Raw genomic sequence first — 21,455 nt, forward strand, 5'->3', positions numbered from 1 at the left:
GAAATACCAATAATAATAGTAATAATTATCGAGCGGTTAATTCTTCGGTAGCAGGAGAAAACGACACCAGTTAAAAACGGCCTAAACCAGAACGGTATTCACTTCAGATTAAAGCGGTTCTACTCCAACCAAAAGGTTCCCCACTTAAATCAAAGCGGCTCACCAAAAAGTGACCAAAAACGGCCTAACTTCTAACCCAGTAATCCCAACTCAACCAAAAATCTGAGTACGATAGCAAAATAAAAGGACAGTCTGAGTTGGCTGGGTAACTAACCAGAAGTGAAAACTGGTTGTTTGGTCCAATGTTTACATCGTTTACATTTGACAGTTGCCACTTATGGTTAGTTACACAGTCAGCGTTTCACTCTGACCCGCTTCCGTTCGCCAGTCAATCATAGCAGCTCAGAATGTCAACATAACTGCTATCATGCTCAGTTTTGGTTAGGTTAGCTTAGGTTAGGTTAGAGTTAGGCCGTTTTGGTTAGAGTGGGGCCGTTTTGGTCACAGGGTGGGGCCGTTCTGGTATGGGCCGTTTTGTCTCGTAACCAATTCTTCATCACAACAGATACCTAATAACAGCTCATTTCACAGACCCTATACACGCCAGGTCTGTTCTAAGTTACGTGACGTCCAACTTTCTGAGACATCGTTGAATGTTTCAGAGGTAATGCTGCTGGCTATTAGTACTAACACATGTCAGTATGATAACGTGACTTATTAGATATATTTTTAATCAACTTCACTACCATCGTAAGTTGTAACATGTTTATCTTTTTTATTTATGTGTACTGCGTAATATAATGATAAACGGCTTCCCGCTTGTGTACTTTTCTCCATGATGCCAAGTGGTAAATTCTCAACGAGCATCGAGCAACTGATTTTACACTCTTGATTAATGAATGGAATAATATTTCTATATTAGATTGTTTATGACAGCTTGCTTCTCTTAAATCATCCTTCTAAAAGATGTTTCTCGATGTTTTTATACCGGAGAGTGTAAATATACCCTTGATGTTTAAAACAACACGTCAACAAGCACCAGGCTATCGTCAAACTGCTAGTTAAGTGCCCGGCCTTGACAGGGACGCGGGGCTCCGGTTCACTTCCACATTATTCTTCAGGTTTGTCTCGTTGTGTCTAGGTGTGGGGGAGGGGCGGAGACTGTGGTGGCTTACGATACGAGTTATCATAGTCAAGTTAACACCTCTGTAATTTGGTAAGGTGAGTGTTAAAGTTGGTGTGATTATAACTAGTACAAAGTTATATTCTTGTTACATACTGTACATGTACAGTATATTACATGATATTACATAATGCCGTTACACTACATGTACAATACCTTTAATAATGTTACAAAGCTCACACAGCCAGTGGTTCTGTTAGTGCACTGTCACTCATAACAATGCGCCAGGTTCTGTGTGATATTCTCCTGAGCATTTGAGGAGTGACGAGATGAAAGACTTCCCTGACAGCGTCTTTAAGCTCATCTTTGGTGTTATATCGCCTCTGGGACACCAAGTGTTCCTGGATGACTCCCCATAGGGCATTGTCACGTGGAAAGGTGAGGACTAACGCATCCACTGCTAGCATGAACTATATGTAACATTATTAATGATACGAGTCATGCAATGTACTGTCATATAGTAAATACATAGACAACAAACACGTAACTATACTAGTGAATACTAATTTACACTAGTGACAATTCTTAGTTTGCATTGACGTCACATACTCCCATAATGCAATGTGTCTATACCCACGCAAAGGATTGTGGGAGTTGTGACGTCAATGCAAACTAAAAATATTTGTATATTGTTTTGCCATATATTTATTGACTATTCGTTTTACTAATTAGATTCCAAAATATAACAACATCGTAGAAACAAAAAGTACGCGGCTAATCCCTCGAATATAATGTTAAGAATATTATACAAAGCACGTTGGTATGGTCTGTTTACACACGTGTCGGCACTGTCGGGGACTACAGGACTAAATGATTTCTGTGGTTTGCCTCGGGCTCAAACAATCTTTAACTATGATGGAGGTTTTAATTTATTTTTATTTTAGTTTAATTTTTTCCCCATATCTTAACGGGTGTGTGTTCTATCCACTAATTTTTAGCTTGCATTGACGTCACAAATCCCATAACAGCATGAACACTGGTGACAGTCCCCTTGCAGTCTAATTACTATACTTCTGCGTGTTTCCCTCCGTCGTCAGTACAGTACAGCTTTTATCCTAATACGTGTTTATTGTTTCCTTATATTTTCTCCCCCACGACGAAGCGAAAACAATCCCTGATAGTTCCTTAATATTAATCACGTTAGGTTGGGAAATCTCCTTCTTCACAATGCTCTAAAGTCAATTATCTCATGTTGACAAGTTTATAGGTGGCCAATCAGTCGTATATATATATTAAGAGTTTAATTAAGATATTCTGGAACTGTGAGGGCATCTTGTGTTGGTATACATCATAATGCAGCAGGATACATATTAATTCGAGATTCTTCACACACACACACACACACAGTTATGGAACGAAAAGCTTGTTAAAATTATGCCATATTTTCAACACTTCCCCCCATATTGAAGCACTCACCCTATAAAGTTAAAAGGAAAACATAGTGCAAGAGTATATATTGTTTTCATTGTGGTATCCTGTTGTTGTGGGTACTTGTGAATGATCCTTTTACTGTATATTAATATGACAATAAATTATAATCGAATTGATAAGGACAATTTTGTACACTGGCGTTTTTCTTGACTGTTGAATTAGTGCATGTTATTTATTGGTCAATGAGGCTTTAGTATTGCCAATCACCGCCCCTTAGTGCTGGTTGGTGAGGCTTCAGTACTCTCAATCATCTCCCTTTAGTGCTGATTGGTGAGGCTTCAGTACTCTCAATCACCGCCCCTTAGTGCTGGTTGGTGAAGCTTCAGTACTCTCAATCACCGCCTTTAGTGCTGGTTGGTGAGGCTTTTTATACTGCCAATCACCGCCCCTTAGTGCTGGGTTTTTGCAGTTTATACTGTCAATCACTTAATCTTAGTGCTGGTTGGCAGTTTTAAAATTCTTAGACCAACTGTTCCCTTAGTGCTGCTGGTTATGAGGCTTCAGTACCTCGCCACTGCAACTCAAAGGAAGCAGAAGGTTTGCACTTCACCAATGCCTCTTAGGTGCTGGTTGGTGAAGGCTTCAGTACCCTCGAGCACTGGTAACTCGTGCTGGTTGGTGAAGGCTTGCATTTCACCCACCGCCCCTTAGTGCTTGTTGGCGAGGCTTCAGTACCCTCGAGCACTGGTAACTCGTGCTGGTTGGTGAAGGCTTCAGCCACTAGGGCCTATGAATCAGCTCAGTATGCGTCCTGCCCCCACACCACCTCGGTTGACGCACATAGTCGCTCCTTGCCATAAGTCTTCTCGCCTCTCGACTCACAGAGACTTTTGACGTTATCTCTGACACACAATATTGACTTCCATGAACGTCTTGTAAGTTAATGACGTTGAAGTGATTTTTTTTTTATGTGTATACACGTAAGATCACAGTGAGTTGTGTGACGTGCAAAGTGAACCATGTTAATTTGACAGTTGTAAACACACTTGTATTATCATCTCGGATAACTAAAACTAAATTGTGTGCATTTCATACTTAATTTTTTTTTATTAATTTTGTCAATATATATACATGTTATGTTACGAAGCATTAAGTGAAATTAAGTGATCCGGGTTATTGAAACTTGACTGTGTTGAAAGGCGTGTTGATGGTTAATGAGTGATCAACATAATTTATCATCTGGTGTTATTAGGTTATAAGTGATTAAGGGTTATAACTACATTTGGGGTATTGCTTGTTATTGACGTGTTAGAATGTGTTTTTGAAGTTTATTAGTAAGTTGAATCACCTGAAAATTCGCCTCCCTATTTCACCTAACGCTACCTGGTGGGGTTAGGTTAGGTTAGGTTAGGTTAGCGTTATGATAGTTATTCTTAAGGTGAAATAATCTGGGGGCGGATGTTTAGGTGATCTGTTAAGTCAAAGCAAAATTATTCTATATTGTTTTCAATTTTGTTTACTTTACATCTTCCTCCTTGTCTTCATTGGGGAACTTCCATTTGTCCCGCTCTAAAATGTTGCCTAAAGTTATGTATTTTTTATATTGTTTCCTGTTACTTATGTTTGTTTTTTACTTTTCAGGTAATAAAAAGTGGACTAACCTCATAAGGACCAGGAAAGTGACAGAGAAAACAGTGACGGATTTTTTGGTGTAACTCTCTGCCTGACTGTGAAATAGAACAAGGTGGTGTGGGCTAACTCAGGTGTTTTAAGTGTGTTTAGAGTGAAAGTTGGTTTAAAAATTCTGAAACGGCCAGAACAATGCAGTGTGTGACGGGTTGTGTCATAAAACCTCTGTTTTATTTTGTGTGTGTTGCGTAAATTTGAAAATGAACAATTTGAATGAGTGACTCAGTGATTTACAGTGTCTTCGGATAACTTATGACACAAACATGTTGGTGAGGCAGATCGTGGCCAGTGTTACGCTGGCGGTACTGTTAGTGGCCTGGACTGCTGGGGCATGTTGGCCGGGCTACGTGGAACAGGCCGCCGAGCAGGCCGACCTGGTGCTCACTGCCAAGGTCACCTATCTTGGATCACGCAGCGGTAACAACAGAAACAAGGTTTATGATCTGGTCAGGATCCAGGCCAAGGAGTTTCTGAAGGGGGACGTACTGTACCAGGACTACCTGAGGACTTTAACTGAAGGATTGCCGGAAGAGGAAGCCACGATGCTTGAGGATCCTCTTGACGGTATTTCTGACCTCCCTCAACAGGGGTCATTGACCTTAGATAATACTTTAGGCGTGGGCGGGGTCACAGACCATGGTACCTGTAGTGGTCGAGTGCGTGTGGGAGATGTTCAGATATTCTTTCTGAGGATTAAAACCAAGGATGAGGTCAGGAAAGGTCACAGGGACGCGACCTTCCAAGTCACTTCTCAACCGATCAAGATCAACCTGGATGTCCTCAGACTCACAAAGGCGGCTGTACAAGGTAGGTGTGACCTCTTTAGTTAACGTAGTGTTTTGTTTTTCAGAGATATCTTATGTTTTATTTTTGTTACCATGAAGAGGCCATCCATAAATTAGTCATAATAAATTTTGTACAGACACATAATGCTTAACACAGTACAAATCATCCACACAATATTAAGAATTCACAGAGAATCAGTTGTTTTATCATAATTTCCCCCCTACGAGATATTTGGTTCCTGAACAGTGATAAAACTAAAAGGAAATAATTAAATTAGTTTGACTGGTTGTTATTGGTTGTGGTGGTGTTTGAGCCAAGAGACATACTAGACGCGATCTTCAATGACCAGGAGGATGTACGTGTGTGTGTGTGTGTGTGTGTGTGTGTGTGTGTGTGTGTGTGTGTGTGACCCTCCTGTGTTGGGTCTCGGCAGTGCTCCATAAACATTGCTTCATCTAGACACGATGTAGACGTCGCTTATAATTATCTGTGATGAACGATCAGCCATTTGTTTTTGTTCCACTGAAAAGTATTTTATTTACTGTTGCATTAATCTCATTTATCATACTAAGACTAATAACAAAAACCCAGCATTACTGTACAGCGATTTAAAGTTTAATTATTGATATGGATATTAATTTTTGGATATCCCTTTTAATTCATTTTTGTTCATCATTCTTTCGTATTTATTCACACACACATCACCTGTATTCTGTCTGTACCCTGACCTTGATATTAAAACGCTGACAATGTAACTTATTTTTTTCATTATTTTGTATTTTATGTTACGCAATTGAGACCCACTTCCCTGTACCATCAGCATACCTCGACAATATTATCTACAGTACCTGGAATATATATTTGCATGTGTGAATATATAAACATACTGATCGCTGAGTCATTCCCCTCTCCACACGTATACACAAGCACAAGCAATAACACGACACTCCTGCGTGGTGAAGATCCTCAGCTGACAACGCAGTGCTGACACCCACACTACTCCTCACCACTCTCCTTATCTCTCATCACTTTTCTCTTCCTCTCACCACTCTTCTCTCCCTTTCATCACCCTTTTCTCACTCTCTTCACCCCTCTCAGTCTCATCACCCTTCTCTCTTTCTCGACACTCTCCTCATATTTATTCTCTCTTTCCTTTTGGCTCCTCACCCTTTCTCTTCTTACTTCACCCAGTAGCCTTCATCTTCCCTCCTCACTTCACCCTCCCTCTCCTCTCTTCATCCTCCTTCTTTACCCTTCCTTCCTCCACTTCCTCTCCTCCACCCACTGCCCCATCCGCCTACACCTCAACACTTACACTTCTTCCCGCTCATGCCACCACTCGTGTGTGTGTGTGTGTGTGTGTGTGTGTGTGTGTGTGTGTTGACCCATGTTCCCACATTCATCATTCCTAGTGCCTTGTATTGTTTGTTGTTGTGTTTGTTTGTGGCTGTGTGTGTGTGTGTGTGTGTGTGTGTGTGTGTGTGTGTGTGTGTGTGACCTTGAAACTTGTCACTATTTTAGACAACTTGAACGCTGTGCACAAAATTTTAGCCCAAGTTTTCTTTTTACATAATAATTCGGCCCAAAATTTTTTATGAATTTCAATGAAGTTTATCAATGTACCTGTTTAATTGCCTTAAACATCTTGCGACGTAGCTGATGAGAGAGAATCATGTATATTGATGAGGCTACTTGTTCCTGATTGGTCGTATGTTTAAATGAAACTTGGTATGCATACTTGTTTAGATATCTTGCACCATATTGAGGGAGAGTCATGCTTACTGAGTAGGCTATCTGGGGTTAATTACGTAATGCTTCTGAACACACTGGATGGAAATCTCATTAATTTTAGGATTTTGATCAGTGAAGCATATATTTTCAAGAACATAATTACACAAAGGTCTATATATACATAATCGGTGTGTTAATTATGGTACTAATCTTTAAATCTGAGGGTTGGCGATCACGGCCCTCTAGTCGAAACGTTTTTTGGGTTGTTACCAAACCTCTCAGACACTGCACCTCCTCTGGGATCTATAGAATTTAGTTTAGTAATTACGCCTTATTCACTGGAAGCTGCATTAATCGACTGTATACGCTCTGAAGTTTTACGTTCCTACAATACTATATCAGTGACTTTTTGTTTTTATGTATTACTTAGTTATTTATGTTTTAGACTATGAACAATCAGCAGAGGTCTAGTACAAACCCATCCGCACTCACTGGTTTAACGATTTAGCAAACTTTAAGATAATATGGCGTCCTAATTTTTTCGTATTTGAATGTAAATATAAGAATAATTATGACAAGCAAAAGAATGCAGTTCGTACTATCCTGTAGCTCAACCTAAACAGTTTTTCTTGACATGTTAGTGGACTTCCAGATGTATACTATTAATGGCTCCCAGAACGTTTAACTAATATTAGATTTCAGGTCTTTCTCCGCAACTCGTCCGCAGTCAAACTAAGTCCGCTATCCTGGCGACCTAGTCCAAATTCGTGAGTTTTATCTCTTAGTAATTTTATAAATGTTGTTAGAATAGTGTAATTACTAACTTTGTAACTCGCAGTCATAACGAAATAACGACCCGTAATGTAGCGATTTTCTTACATATGTGCAATACACGATAGTCTTAAAAGTATATCGTCCACATGTAATAAATATTGTGGAACTACAGATCAGGATAACGAATTTCATGTTGCTGAGAACGTGAACTGAAATCGAATATCAGTTTCACGAAAATAAAGACAATATTTTATACAATACTACACTATCTGTTTCACCGCCGCTTGAACTATACTTCTATTTCTTCTTCATCTTCACTACAGTATAATATTAGTTCTTTAAACATCAAGGAAGAATGAGATGAGATTTGTGTCAAATACTGATGCTAAACAGTGACAATAATAATCACACACACACACACACACACACACACACACACACACACACACACACACACTACAAAATTCCATGGTTTCATCACGTCACTTTTTTGTCAACATCAGAGCTCTAAGACGTAGCCAAAGCCTGTGCCGGATTTCGAGATTTAGTTACGAATATAAAGTGTCAGACCCACGGCTTGGATGTTGTTGTTTTTTGGTTTGAGAAAGAATTATGCGGCAGATAAGTATAGGGGTAAGTGTGTGTGTGTGTGTGTGTGTGTGTGTTGTGTTGTGTTGGGGGAATTGAACGTGTGTGTATTAGGGTGTGTATTAGGGTGACTTGAACGTGTGTGTGTGAGTGCATTCATGCGTGTGGTTTTGGTTGGTTGGTAAATTCATTGCGTTTACGTACGTGTCGAATTGTCTATATACTTTTACCCATTTATTGTACCTGCATTTGTTATCGAGGTGTGAGTTTGTGTCCAACACCATTATATTCTCCACCTCCTTGTTCCTTTTCTGAGTTACTGAACACCTTCGATACACTCACCAAACATGTCTTGTCAGGTCCCACCCAGTGATGTCATGCTGGAGTGAAGGTCCCACCCAGTGATGTCATGTTGGAGTGAAGGTCCCACCCAGTGATGTCATGCTGGAGTGAAGGTCCCACCCAGTGATGTCATGTTGAGTGGAAGGTCCCACCCAGTGATGTCATGCTGGAGGAAGGTCCCACCCGGTGATGCCATGCTGGAGTGAAGGTCCCACCCAGTGATGTCATGTTGGAGTGAAGGTCCCACCCAGTGATGTCATGTTGGAGTGAAGGTCCCACCCAGTGATGCCATGTTGGAGTGAAGGTCCCACCCAGTGATGCCATGTTGGGGTGTAAACCATAAATCCCTGGGCAGTTTCATCCTAGAGAGAGAGAGAGAGAGAGAGAGAGAGAGAGAGAGAGAGAGAGAGAGAGAGAGAGATTTATTCCGCCCCGCCTAACCTTCCTCCCCTTTCATAATACCTCACTCAGGCCGCCCTCGTCTCCTCCCCCGATAAAAGAAAAAAAAAATAAGATACAAAAAAATAAATAAAATCCCAACCTCGTCGTGACCCTCATCTGCGTCACAACACGATAGGAGAAGCGGTGTCCCGTGAGTTCTCGAGTCGACTGGATGATGATTGTGGTCACATTGGTTCATGGCTCAGTGATCTCGCATGACAGTCATCGGTCCTTGGGTGACATGACACCAAGGGATTATCTGGTGCTGTCATGGCTTGTCAAAAGGAGGAAAGGGTAGGAGAGGGTGGGAAGGGTAGGGAGGGGAGGGTAGGGTAGGGATAAGGAGGAAGGGTAGGGATAGGGAGGAAGGGTAGGGATAGGGAGGAAGGGTAGAGAGGAAGTGTCCAAGTTACGTGTGAACATAAAAGACTCACTCCTCAATATTGGATGGAACTGGTGGCGGCTGGGGAGGAGGTGATGGCAGGTTAAGGTACAGGTGTTAGGTGGTAGGTAACGGGGTAACGGGAGGTAGGTGGTAAATAACGGGGCAACAGGAGATAGGTGGTAGGTAACGGGGTAACGGGAGATTGGTGGTAAATAACGGGGCAACAGGAGATAGGTGGTAAATAACGGGGCAACAGGAGATAGGTGATCACGACATTTATTTTCTTTCGATGTAGAGAAAATAAAATAAAATTATGAAAATGTAAACGAAAGAAATAAAACATCCCAGGGTCCAGTTATAATGATGATGGGAGTAACATTCAGACACACGTTCATCTGCTATCTGTTAACTCTTACTACAGAACAAGTCAGTGTCATAATATACCTGACACCTTGACACTCCATCCAGAAATGACACTGTGCCACACCAAGGGGAAAAATATAGTGTATATACCCCGTTTATGCGTTTGATCTTTTCCCCCTGACTGGAAATGTGTCAACTAACTTAATTTTTTCCCTTAATCTATATTACATAAAGTAAGAATCTTTTTTGAGAACCCGAATTGAGGCTAGAGGTGGAGGGTGGAGGGTGGTGGGGGTGGTGGTAGAGGGGAGGGGTGGTGGTAGAGGGGAGGGGTGGTGGTGGTGAAGGAGAAGGGTAGTGAGGGGAGGGAAGAGGAGGTGGTATATATACATGGTCGGGAGAAGTCCATTATTTGTGTAGTTTTTGCCGTCTTGGTCCATGTTGAGTGGCAGGGTTGAGCTGGTGAATTTATGAACAGAAAAAAAAACCGCATATCCCTCCCTTATGAGTAATTATCTATGACTGTTTATTCTCGTTTCTCAGGTACACTTGGCATTGAAAATATCGTCATCCAGGTGTGCTTGTACTTACCTTTCACTTCCATGCTAAAGATATAATACCATAATATACGACCCACAAGAGAATAGATATTTAGTACTTAACACATCGAAACATATACCTGAGTTACCTGAGTCACTGTATACGAATAAATATAATTAAATCGATTACATACTGCAGGTGTGTTTGTGTTCTCTTTGTCAACATATCTGTATCTTCACAGGGTTTACTATTCACCTGTATTGAGACACAGCGCTGTGATAAAGAATGACTCGTTTGTGAGTTCGTGAGGGGCGGTGCGTGGTGAAGGAAGGACTAGAATGACTCGTTGGGTTATAGAGTTCGTGAGGGGCGGTGCGTGGTGAAGGAAGGACTAGAATGACTCGTTGGGTTTTAGAGTTCGTGAGGGGCGGTGCGTTATGAGGGGTGGACCAGCCTCTGTGATCCTGTGACAACAATACCACGAACTCACTCACCGCTGGCAAGGCTCACTGAGGGATTATCTCAGTTTCAAGACCCGGATTCTCAGAGGATCATACGTTATTTTTTTTTTCTCATGGCCTCACTTTGATGATGACGCACAAGATGGGGGTCAAAAGAGCGTCGAAATTGCACTGAGACTCGACAGTAACTCAATACTTTGGCACTTAGCATTATTAGGGACCTGCCACGCTTTGACATAAACAGATAAAGTATACCGGGAATTTCCCCCCTCCCCCCCCCCACACACACGCTCATCATTCTGTCACTTTATGTAACTTGCTGACAAAACCCATGACCCTTCAGGCTTTCACGCCCTTAATGCATGAGTCATAAAGGCAAGCATGAACTCCGCATGCTTTCCAGATGGGCGCTGTAAACGCTTCTGTGCTTCACCTTGCACAGGATGTAGGGGGGGGGGTGCCCAATAGACTAGCCCCCTCGAGGACAATCTAAATCTATAATCTAACTCAATACCTCCCTTGATTCCCAGTCAGGAGAAAAACGGGTTAACGTAGGAATCTCTGTAGGTCAGGGTCAAGTACTGCCCGTCCGGCGCTGAGTAAACAACAGTTAGGTAATGATGCTGTTTGTCATTTAAGAAGATCTATAAGCACTCGGTCTTACAGTAAATAAATAATAATATTCTTATTACTTTGTCTCACTGTTAAGAAGATTTTAATACTCTCTCACAGTCAGCAAAAATTAAGCTATCTAAACTTAAGCTGTGGTCTCATAAAGCTTAAAAGAACCAGGATCATTTAACTTAGAAATAAAAAAAGAATCATTAATAATTATTTTCGTGTTGACTCTAGTGCTTCATTCGCTATGACTTACTCCATCACGTTAGATAAAGCGAAGAGAAATAATCCCTGTGTTTTTGTTTGATCTGATCTACGCTGTGCCGTCGTCTGAGAACATCGTTACATTAGTGTCTCCCTGTTGGCACCATAACTCAATAATCTCCTTTATATGTATAGACAATTGGACCAGGACTTGAGCTTTACTGCTTTTTGTGTTCTTGGGAGGAAAGGTCAAGTTCATTGGGTTCCGTTGGTTAAGACTGGGAGGTAATTTAGTATAGTTGAGTTTCATGTGGTTTAATTAGATCAATGTTTACTATATGTTCTCGTATGTCCTCTTTAGTTTGGTGTGGATTTAACTCTCTGAAGTGGAGTTTGGTTATTGCTAAACGAATCCAATACAGGGATATTTCTGTACATACTTCATCGTAGTTACTTGGAATTAATTTAATCCTCAAGGTGACTAATTTTTTTTTTAACCTGTCTGAAGTTTTCTAGTTAGGTAAGTCAGGTACATTGTGTTGTTTATATTTTACTGACGACTTTTTGGGTCACTGTAGGAAGCGTACGTCCCCCCTCCCAGTCTTTATTTCACCTTCATACCATACTGTTGACCTTCTTGAACCCCAGTCCACCTCATCACCATTTGAAGGGAAGTAGTTCTTAAGTCTACTTTTTGCCTCGGTCCTCCAGGCTCCTCGTAAAATGTGAAAAATCACCAATTATCTCTCTCGATATTTAGCTGATAATCGATTCAGGGATTGTTGGGCCGCTCGTGTCTTACGGTGGAGTACAAATAAAGGTCAGGTTATGTTATTGCATACCACAGCGCTGTGATATAATAAGCTAAACAAACCTTTGTGAACAGTGCCAGGCTTTATAGCGGGGATATGCAGATCTCTTGTACACTTGCTCGACCACTCTAAACAAGGTTCAACATTAGTGGCTGCTCCACTTACCATGGTGACTACATTTTGCAATCGGACAAACAGATCAAGTAGTGTTTTATTGACCGAAATGGCAACACACGTATTTTTAGAAGCTGCAAAGAACAGGGAATCCATTTTAGTAGCTGCGTTGGAGTCTTGCGTGTAGATATGCCGATGGGTGAGTTAAAGGAGAAGGTGATGTTGCTAAAGCCCTGACGTAGATGTGAGTGAGTGAGTGAACAGGCAGATGACTATGACACTGGCCGGGTTCTTGCAGATTTGGTGAAAGTTCGTCTTAGTTAGCAACGTTAAAGCTGTGTTTGTGGTGTGCTTGTGTTGTTGCCTGCCCCAAAGAGTGACAATTTGCATCATAATATTGGGATGTGTTCAGTTTCTCTTTTTTTCTACTCAGTGAGGATAAAAGAGATACAGTAATTCACTTCCTCGGAAAAGAATGAAATATAAATTGGACATCACTCTTATTTTTCAGTTTAGATTCAGCTATTGATAGTGGCGCCACACATAGACATTTCATCATTAAGGACAGCATAAAGTAATTAACTGTTTATTAATCTGGCTAATTCACTTTATGTTAAATTCTTGTTATCATACTGGCTGTTTCTTGTGTTGAATTGTCTTATGCTCGTTATTGTTTCATTGTTTTGGTTATTCATCTTTACAATATTCAGAATCTTGAGTTTGTTCCGGTAACCCAATTTTTCTCTGAGCCTTGCAAAAGTACATGGAGAAACACATTATAAAAACACCCTTTTCTACCCTTACACCTGCTCCGCCCTTAATCACCTCAGGTATTATGTAAATTAACTTGATAGTGGTGTTACTGCGGTGTCTCAGAATCACACACACACACACACACACACACACACACACACACACACACACACACACACACACACACTTTACCAGCAATGTTAAAAATCTCATACATAATGTTTCTGAAATCTAGTTGTCATTCTTAGTCTCAGAGTCTTAAAGATGCTTGTATAGTTTATGTAATTTACTACATAATCCATCCTCATTCACCATTTTCATTATACATTCATCATCATTTCTGCTTTATGTTTGCCTTCATCATCCTCTTGTGATATTCAACCTCTCTACTTCTTTTGTGTCGCTAAAAAATACCACTTCAATATTGACGGTTCTCCACCCTCTCCTTCCTGTGTCCATACTCAACACACGTTTTGCATTGTGTCGTCGGGAACAAACAAACGCCACCACCTTGCTTTTGTGCGTGCTCGCCCCTAATTGTCCCCCTCCTCCTCCTCTTCCCTCCCCTCCCCCCTCCCCCTCCTCCCTATCCCTCTCCACCCCTATCCCTCCTCCCTATCCCTCTCCTCCCCATCCCTCCTCCTCCATCCCCCCTCCCCCTCCCCCATCCTCCCCTCTCACACCACACACACACACACACACTATACAGTCAACCACAGGCAGCAGGTCTTGTGTTGACTCGTATTGTGTTATCATGTGCTTGGGTCTTGACCTCTTGTATACAACTTCCTACCACACCTTAATGTAACCTAGGGTTTTTTTTTTTCCTTTATCTTTACATCTATACATATACATATAGTATATTTATAGGTATTGTATATATTGCTGCCATCAGAGGTTCTTGCTGCATTTTACGTAGTTATATAGGAAAGTGATCCACCTAATCTTCTCTTTATTATTTACTTATTCATTTGATATTTTAATACTTTGGAAATATTATTTTATATATCTAACAGCTAACGAATTCCTACCACAAATTTCTCCATCCAAAACATTTTTTTTTTTTTGCACGACTGTATTGCCGTCTCTTACCTTTATATCGCCTCGGTATGTAATTTAGGGGAAAAGATCCAATCAAGGTAATATTATAGAAGAAGCCTCTTTCAGTGCGTATCCGGAGGCGTTTAAGATTGCAGGTAAAATTTTCCATATTTGAAACTAAACTAATTCATAGGTGACGGGGCTAATCCATGAGTCTATGGCCACACGAACGAGAGCATATACTGTATCTCAGAGGCTGTAGTGTACTTAACCTGTTCACTAGTGTATATACCCATTGTCCCTACAGGTGTTCATACTTTTATCAATTGTCCTTAATCAATATAATCATCTACCTGTTTACCCTCTCATACTTATTTTAATTTAGTATTTAAGGTTTCGTTCTCTTGTAAATATATTGTTTCTAGTTATAACAGAGCACGATTTAGCCTCCAGCACTTTTACATCTGTTATACATAAAAATAAATGAGCATCGTATGTTATGGCACCTTGGCTTGGGTTGGCTCATTGGGGGGGTTGTATGTTAAAACACCTTTAACACGTTATGGTTGTCTTGCAGCGCCTTCCATTATATTGATCTTATCACTAATAATTATTCCTGTGCTAATTTCTGAACTATCCTCTATACTTCTCACATTGTTTATCATCAATACACTATTCTCAGTTGTCTTACCCAATATAGTATCGTAATCATCGTATAATAATTAACACTTCCCTCTCCTTCACTATGTACAGTTGCAGACAAAATTCCTTAGACACTTAGGAGTATCTAATTTGTTTAAGTACTGGATGATCATTAGGTGAAGGATGTTTTAATTTTAAGCGTTTTTTTTCTCAGGTTTTTCTTTGTATTAAGGAGTTTTTATTCCCTATTTTGTGGTTCTGACATAATATGCGATAAACAGCAGCAGCAATATATAAACCAATCATACTACAGTACAGCATATACAGTAACCCCCCAAAAGTGTTCATATAATTTTGTCCGCAATTGTACTTTCTTCCTTGCGTATCTGCTGTAGTCAAACCTTGTAATATCTTCATAAGGAACCAGTTGACGTGAAGTATAAGATCCCTCACATAAATCAAGTTAAACGAGAGACTATACCCGGGCGTGTTCCAGTGAGTGAGTTCTGTGTATCACGCCACGCAAAAAACCAGTCAAGCGAGCGCCGCCATCACAAATCAGTGCGAGTATTGAGTTTAGTGGCCGCAATACTGTATATGTATGTGGTTTGTGGCTTTGCCTCTGACGTTACTCTGTCCTGCTTGTAAATAAGGAAATAAAGTGTGTGTACTGTGTTGGTGCTTCTTTGTTGACAGTCATTTATTGTAATAAGAGGTTTTGTACAAGCACTCCAGGAAAATAGAGATATATTATAGGTAAAGTACGATGCTTTCTCAGGGAAAATATGATACTCCCTCTGTACGGTACTATCCTGGGAGTATAACTGTGTATACTACTCATGGAAAGTACAGTATACACTCTTACCACACCCTATTTACACGTGAGGACCTTGGGGGGGAAGGGTGTAAGATCGCGCGGTGTCTAAATCTGCCGCTCACGCCGCCTCGGTTGTGCAGTCACTTATCTCAGACAAACATATCGAAGTTTGCTGAGTAAATGTGAGGTATCAAGTTCCTAGAAGGCGGTGTTCTGTCTCCTTGAATCATTGCTAGCCCGACGTCACTCATCTCTCTCTCTCTCTCTCTCTCTCTCTCTTACTTCATGTTCCTTCTCTATGTCTTGATACCTTATCCATTTCCTTCTTTAGTACCTCTGTTTCGTCTTCTTTACTTCTATCTTCCCTTTTCTCTTCTTCTTCTTCCTCCTCCTCTTCTTCCTCCTTACATTAACACCCTTTATCTTTCTTCCTCTTCTTCTCTTCCCCTCCTCCTCCCCTTCCTCTTCCTCCTACACTATCATTCATAGGAGATAATCGCAGCCCCACCTTATGAGAGAGAGTTAATCACTTTGTCCTTGGCTATTTTTAAACTGTGTTATGATTTGGTACAGAAATGACACCGCTTGTTTGAATAGTTACCATGTTGAGCAAGAAGAGTATCAGTGACAACAGTACTTAAAGTCTATTCTCGCTTGCTTTATTATTATTATTATTATTATTATTATTATTATTATTATTATTATTATTATTATTATTAGTAGTAGTAGTAGTAGTAGTAGTAGTAGTCTCGTGTATATTTTTTCAGTTATTAACCTAGAGATGAAACTGTATACGATGTTAGTCTCTGAAGCGTAGGTGTGGATTGATAAACTCTGGTTGAATATTGAGAGCCAGATAGAGTAGTAGTGATGATGTTCTGTTTGTTCTATGGTGAGAAATGAGATGTTTTATGAGTTTATTTCTCTGTGGGTGGTTTTGGTTTTTGATGTGAGGTTTATATATGGTTTAGTTCTTTTTATTTTATCGTGAATTTATGTCCATCCCGTATTTTTTTTACTTTTTTATTGATTTGTCTCTTGTTTTTTTAATTAGTTGTTGGATATATTTATTGTTTATTAGTGTTTCTTTCTCTCTCTTCCTCTTAATTATTTTCGGTTTTTTTATATTCTACAGACATTCTTACATTCTTATCCCCATTTTCTATTTATCTTCCTCCACTTTTCTTCGTGTTCTGTGCCCACTTTCCCTCTCTCGTGTTCTCAGTGTCTCGCCTCCTGTACTAGAGAACACAGATGAAGAAAAGTTCTTTAATAACTCGGACGAAATTTTTGTTGATTTTCACGAGAAACTTAATCGACTTTTAACGAGAAACTTGTCAACATCGAATGATCTTGTCCGTCTTAGTAAATGTCTCAGTTACGTGAGTTAATGATTATAAACGGTGGTAAAGGATACTGTTAATGGCTTTGTCGGCTAATCCAACTGTCTCCTTCCAGGGATCTAAGTCTATACGTGGTATTCTCTGCCTGGTAAGACTTATCGAGGTATTTGTTCGTCTGTCAAGTGATTCTAAGATATGTTACCATTGATTATAGCTCACTGAAGAGTCTGATGAACCTTGGTGGTATTTTGAGGCAATTGGAACATGGGTAATTGTATGATTATTAGCCTGAGGTACTGTAATGTGGTAACCGGGTCAACACACAGATGCTCGACCACAAGGAAAAGGACCAAGTTATCCAGTAGGTGTCGTGTTACACATTTTACACAACCGAAGACATACTGTATTATCTCAGGGTCACATTACCTCCCGATCTTTCGTCTCTTGTAACATATCTCATTTGTCAGTGAGGCAAGACACGGATGTTGTCTCTCGCGGCAAGTTTCACCCACCCAGCACTCAACCATGGGAGCGGTGGACAGACACACACACACACACACACACTACCGAGACCCTGTGGTAGGCACGTGTGTGTGTGTGTGTGTGTGTGTGTGTGTGTGTCACTGAGGCTGGGGGAGGACTTGTCACTGACTGGTGGGTGCGACCACTGGGTACACACGACTTTGTATCTGCGTGCGACCTAAAAAATTTGCATATTAGATGCTCCCGCTGTAGTCGATGTCACACTGGAAGATAGTGCCAACCCTCCTATTGCTGAGTAGTCGGAGTGCACTTAATATGGAGTGGGAGAATCTGCCTTAAGGACTGGGTCGCCATGCCTCACGTGCCGGAGTATTTCGTGATTGCTTGCTGGCTGGTCAGTGCATCGATTTCTTTGTTGTTTTCCGAGGTAAATTTATTGTTTCGTAAAGTAAATGTTTTTGTTTCAAAGAGTGGGTGGGAAAGTGGGTGTGTTTTGTGTTTGGTTGGTGGGTGGGAGAGTTGGTGTTTGTGGGTGGGATAGTTGGTGTTTATGGGTGGGATAGTTGGTGTTTGTGGGTGGGATAGTTGGTGTTTGTGGGTGGGATAGTTGGTGTTTATGGGTGTTTATGGGTGGGATAGTTGGTGTTTGTGGGTGGGAGTTGGTGTTTGTGGGTGGGATAGTTGGTGTTTATGGGTGTGGGATAGTTGGTGTGTGTGTGGGTGGGGTGGGATAGTTGGTGTTTATGGGTGGGATAGTTGGTGTTGTGGGTGTGGGATAGTTGGTGTTTGTGGGTGGATAGTTGGTTTGTTGGGATATAGTTGGTGTTTGGGTGGGATAGTTGGTGTTTATGGGTGGGATAGTTGGTGTTTGTGGGTGGTGAATGGGTGTATTTGTGACCATGTGTGTTTATGAGTTTATCGGTAACTTACATGCATGTTTGTAGGAGGTGGGGGAGAGTGGGGGGCGGGGAGTGGGTGGAGGGGAAAGGGTGAGGGTAGTGGGTGGAGGGGAAAAGGGTAGTGGGTGGAGGGAATGGATTAATGATCAAATTCGTGAATAAGTTTGTGGGTAAAAGATGTGAGATATTATTATGATGTTTTTGCACAACACTAAGGAGTGTTCAGTCACCGATGGCATTTTGAAACAAGAAACACAGATAATTTTTCTTTTCCGCGTCACTGTGTACTTATTCATCACGTTGTCATCATACGGTCACCAGATGGCTAACACCCTAATTATCACCAGTAAATCACCAGTTAGAGAAAACAAAATAAAAGCTTGGTGAAGGAAGAAGACATTGCAAAGTTATGACCATCGTATACCCCCCTCCCCCTCCCCCCTCCACCCCCTCCACCTCCCCACCTCCCCCCCTCCACCACCACAACAACAAACCAGCCACAATCCCTAACTTATTTATAAAGCAAAGTTGTTTATTTTATTCTCACTTTAGGTAGTTTTTCCCCGAACGAGTTAAGAGTGGATGAGTCTCAACTTTTTTTTTTTAGAGTATTTGAAGGTGTGAGATTCATGATCTTTCGATAACGTGGATAGGTGGATAACATTACTTTAAAATAGGTTTTATTGAAGAAAGGTAATAATTATGACGTTACTAGAAATACCCCAATTAGATTTCAACTTTTATATTAGTGTGAAGAAATTATTCATTAGGTTACTTGTTATTCATTTGCTTGACATTTCACTGGGTTGATTTGCACTTCTTAATAATCTCAGTAATGACTTAGGCAATTTATTTTAATACTTCAGGTAAACAGAGCAACGCACGTTACCACAACAAAAGCATAAACATAAACCTATTGATTTAATAAAAGATATATGTAAACAATAGCAAGTAAACAAGGAGAAGGATTGGTATTTAGGTTCAGACAGAAAGGATGAAACATTTATATTTTATTCAAGATTTTTCGTCGTGGTAATTTCAATCATATTTTTATTTATCGAAAATTGATGGCATTCCCTTACACTCATGGTGATGTACTGAGGTGTTGTGTTGGTGTTGGCAGTGGTGTTGATGTTGTCAGTGGTGTTGATGTTGTCAGTAGTAATGGTGTTGACAGGTGGATCAAAACCGTCACAGTGGCCGCCTCTCTAAATGGTCCAGGTTGGTGGGCGGTAAACAGGCTGTCGTGTGATGGGTTTTATCTGTTATGATAACCTTTAGCTTATGTAAAATTGATGAGGGTTAAGCTAGTCTCTCCTCAGAACCTGAATAGTTTGCATATGTTAAATAATCGCAATAATCATAATCGCCTGAGTGTGGTAGTTCGACTCATTTGGGTGAGGTGGATTGTTAAGTGAGCTATATAAAAGAATGGTGTGTGTGTGTGTGTGTGTGTGTGTGTGTGTGTGTGTGTGTGTGTGTGTGTGTGTGTGTGTGTGTGTCTTAAGATAAGTGTTAGGTATCGTGCTCCAAAGTTTTAAATTTATGTACTAAAGGTTTGGAGTTTTTTTTTTTAAATTGTTCTTTGGGGTTAAATGACTTTTTTGACAATTGTATATCTAAAAATAATAATAAAAAGTCAATTAATAAGTGACAAAGTGACGGAATATATATCAAAGACAGAGGTTATTGTTGATGTAGCTTGTATGTATGATTGTACTTTACCAGGATCTAAAAAAAAAACATTCCAAAAAATAAAAAAAGTAAAAAAAGTAAAAAATAAAGTAATATCATTAAAACTTTGGACATTTAGGCTGTGTATACCTTAGTTTAATATACCTAGACAAAGTGATTATCCTGAACTGGTGTGGAGTGCTGTCTATTTGGTCTCTCTGGGTCTTTCTTGGGAATAGTGTGAATTCGATGAGAAAACTATAGGTAGGAGGTGAGGTACTTGGGTGTTGACTGGGGGACGTTGGCAGACTATAAATTCCTGGCCCAAGATTTTTAGATTTTTAGATTTTTCTTTACCAAATACCAGACTTATTCATGATCGAGGTCATTATCCAAGGTCAAAACAGCTTCGTTAAAGGATTTGAAGAACCTTATCAGTCATTAACCCAGAATGATGATTTAGAAATTATGATAAACATTGATGGTCGTCCTGATGAACTTATATCACCTGTCCATAAGGTGTATATTCACCTGTTTTGTTACACCTGGGAACCTTAATTATCCAGGTATTTATGATTGTTTTTGTCACACATTAAGTTTTATGTTGCTTCAGCGCTGTTTATTAAATCACTTGGTACAGTCATTACCACGGTGTTCGGACCAGCTGTGTGAGGCAACATAACCTCTTAATTCCACCACATTGCCCAACTGACACTACCCAATATATATTTTTTTCGATTATTTGTTGATAAAGGGTCAAAGACTTCATGGTTATAGTGGTCGTTTTATTAGGAGTATTTTTTTTTCTTTATCTGTCTAAGCTAAGCAGGTTGTGACTCGGGTGTGGCTCGGTGTGGCTCGGGTGTGGTTACGGTGTGGCTCAATGTCCGTTTCTCTTTTTTAGTACATGCTCATTCATTTTATAGGCGTCTCCGTTAAGGTGTTGACCGGTTGAATATTATCCTCTTGGGTGTGTGTGTGTGTGTGTGTGTGTGTGTGTGTTTCATGTTCGATATGAGGGAGCAAGAGTTAAGAGCTGTCCATCACTCTAGGGAAACTCTATCTTATTGGGATCTGTTTCAAATGAGAGGCAAGTCCATATTGGAACACAGTGGTTAGGAGGTGTCATGCAGTTGGGGGAGCCATCATGCAGTTGGGAGCCATCATGCAGCTGGGGAGCCATCACGCAGCTGGGAGCATCATGCAGAGCTATCTCATCCAGTTGGGGAGCCACCATCCAAAGCCATCATCCAGTTGGGAGCTAACATGAGCCATCATCCACAGCTGGGAGCTACTGGCGCAGTTGGGAGCTATCATGCAGTGCTGAGCCATCGCGCAGTTGGGGAGCTAACAGGCAGAGCCATCAACAGTCCAGTTGGGAGCTATCATCCAAAGCTATCA

General features: G+C 40.6%; 1 protein-coding gene across 1 annotated transcript; it reads left to right on the forward strand.

Annotated features, from left to right (window-relative positions):
* Positions 1-1,130: 1,130 nt before the first annotated feature.
* Positions 1,131-10,482, forward strand: LOC121866737. Its single transcript, XM_042366436.1, has 4 exons — positions 1,131-1,216; positions 4,196-5,050; positions 10,197-10,228; positions 10,435-10,482. The coding sequence occupies exons 2-4, from the start codon at positions 4,507-4,509 to the stop codon at positions 10,480-10,482; spliced, it is 624 nt and encodes a 207-aa protein (XP_042222370.1). The 5' UTR covers positions 1,131-1,216; positions 4,196-4,506.
* The last annotated feature ends 10,973 nt before the right edge of the window (positions 10,483-21,455 follow it).

This window comes from Homarus americanus, unplaced genomic scaffold (assembly GCF_018991925.1).
Source record: "Homarus americanus isolate GMGI-L3 unplaced genomic scaffold, GMGI_Hamer_2.0 scaffold22413, whole genome shotgun sequence".
In the NCBI taxonomy this organism is placed as follows: domain Eukaryota; kingdom Metazoa; phylum Arthropoda; class Malacostraca; order Decapoda; family Nephropidae; genus Homarus; species Homarus americanus.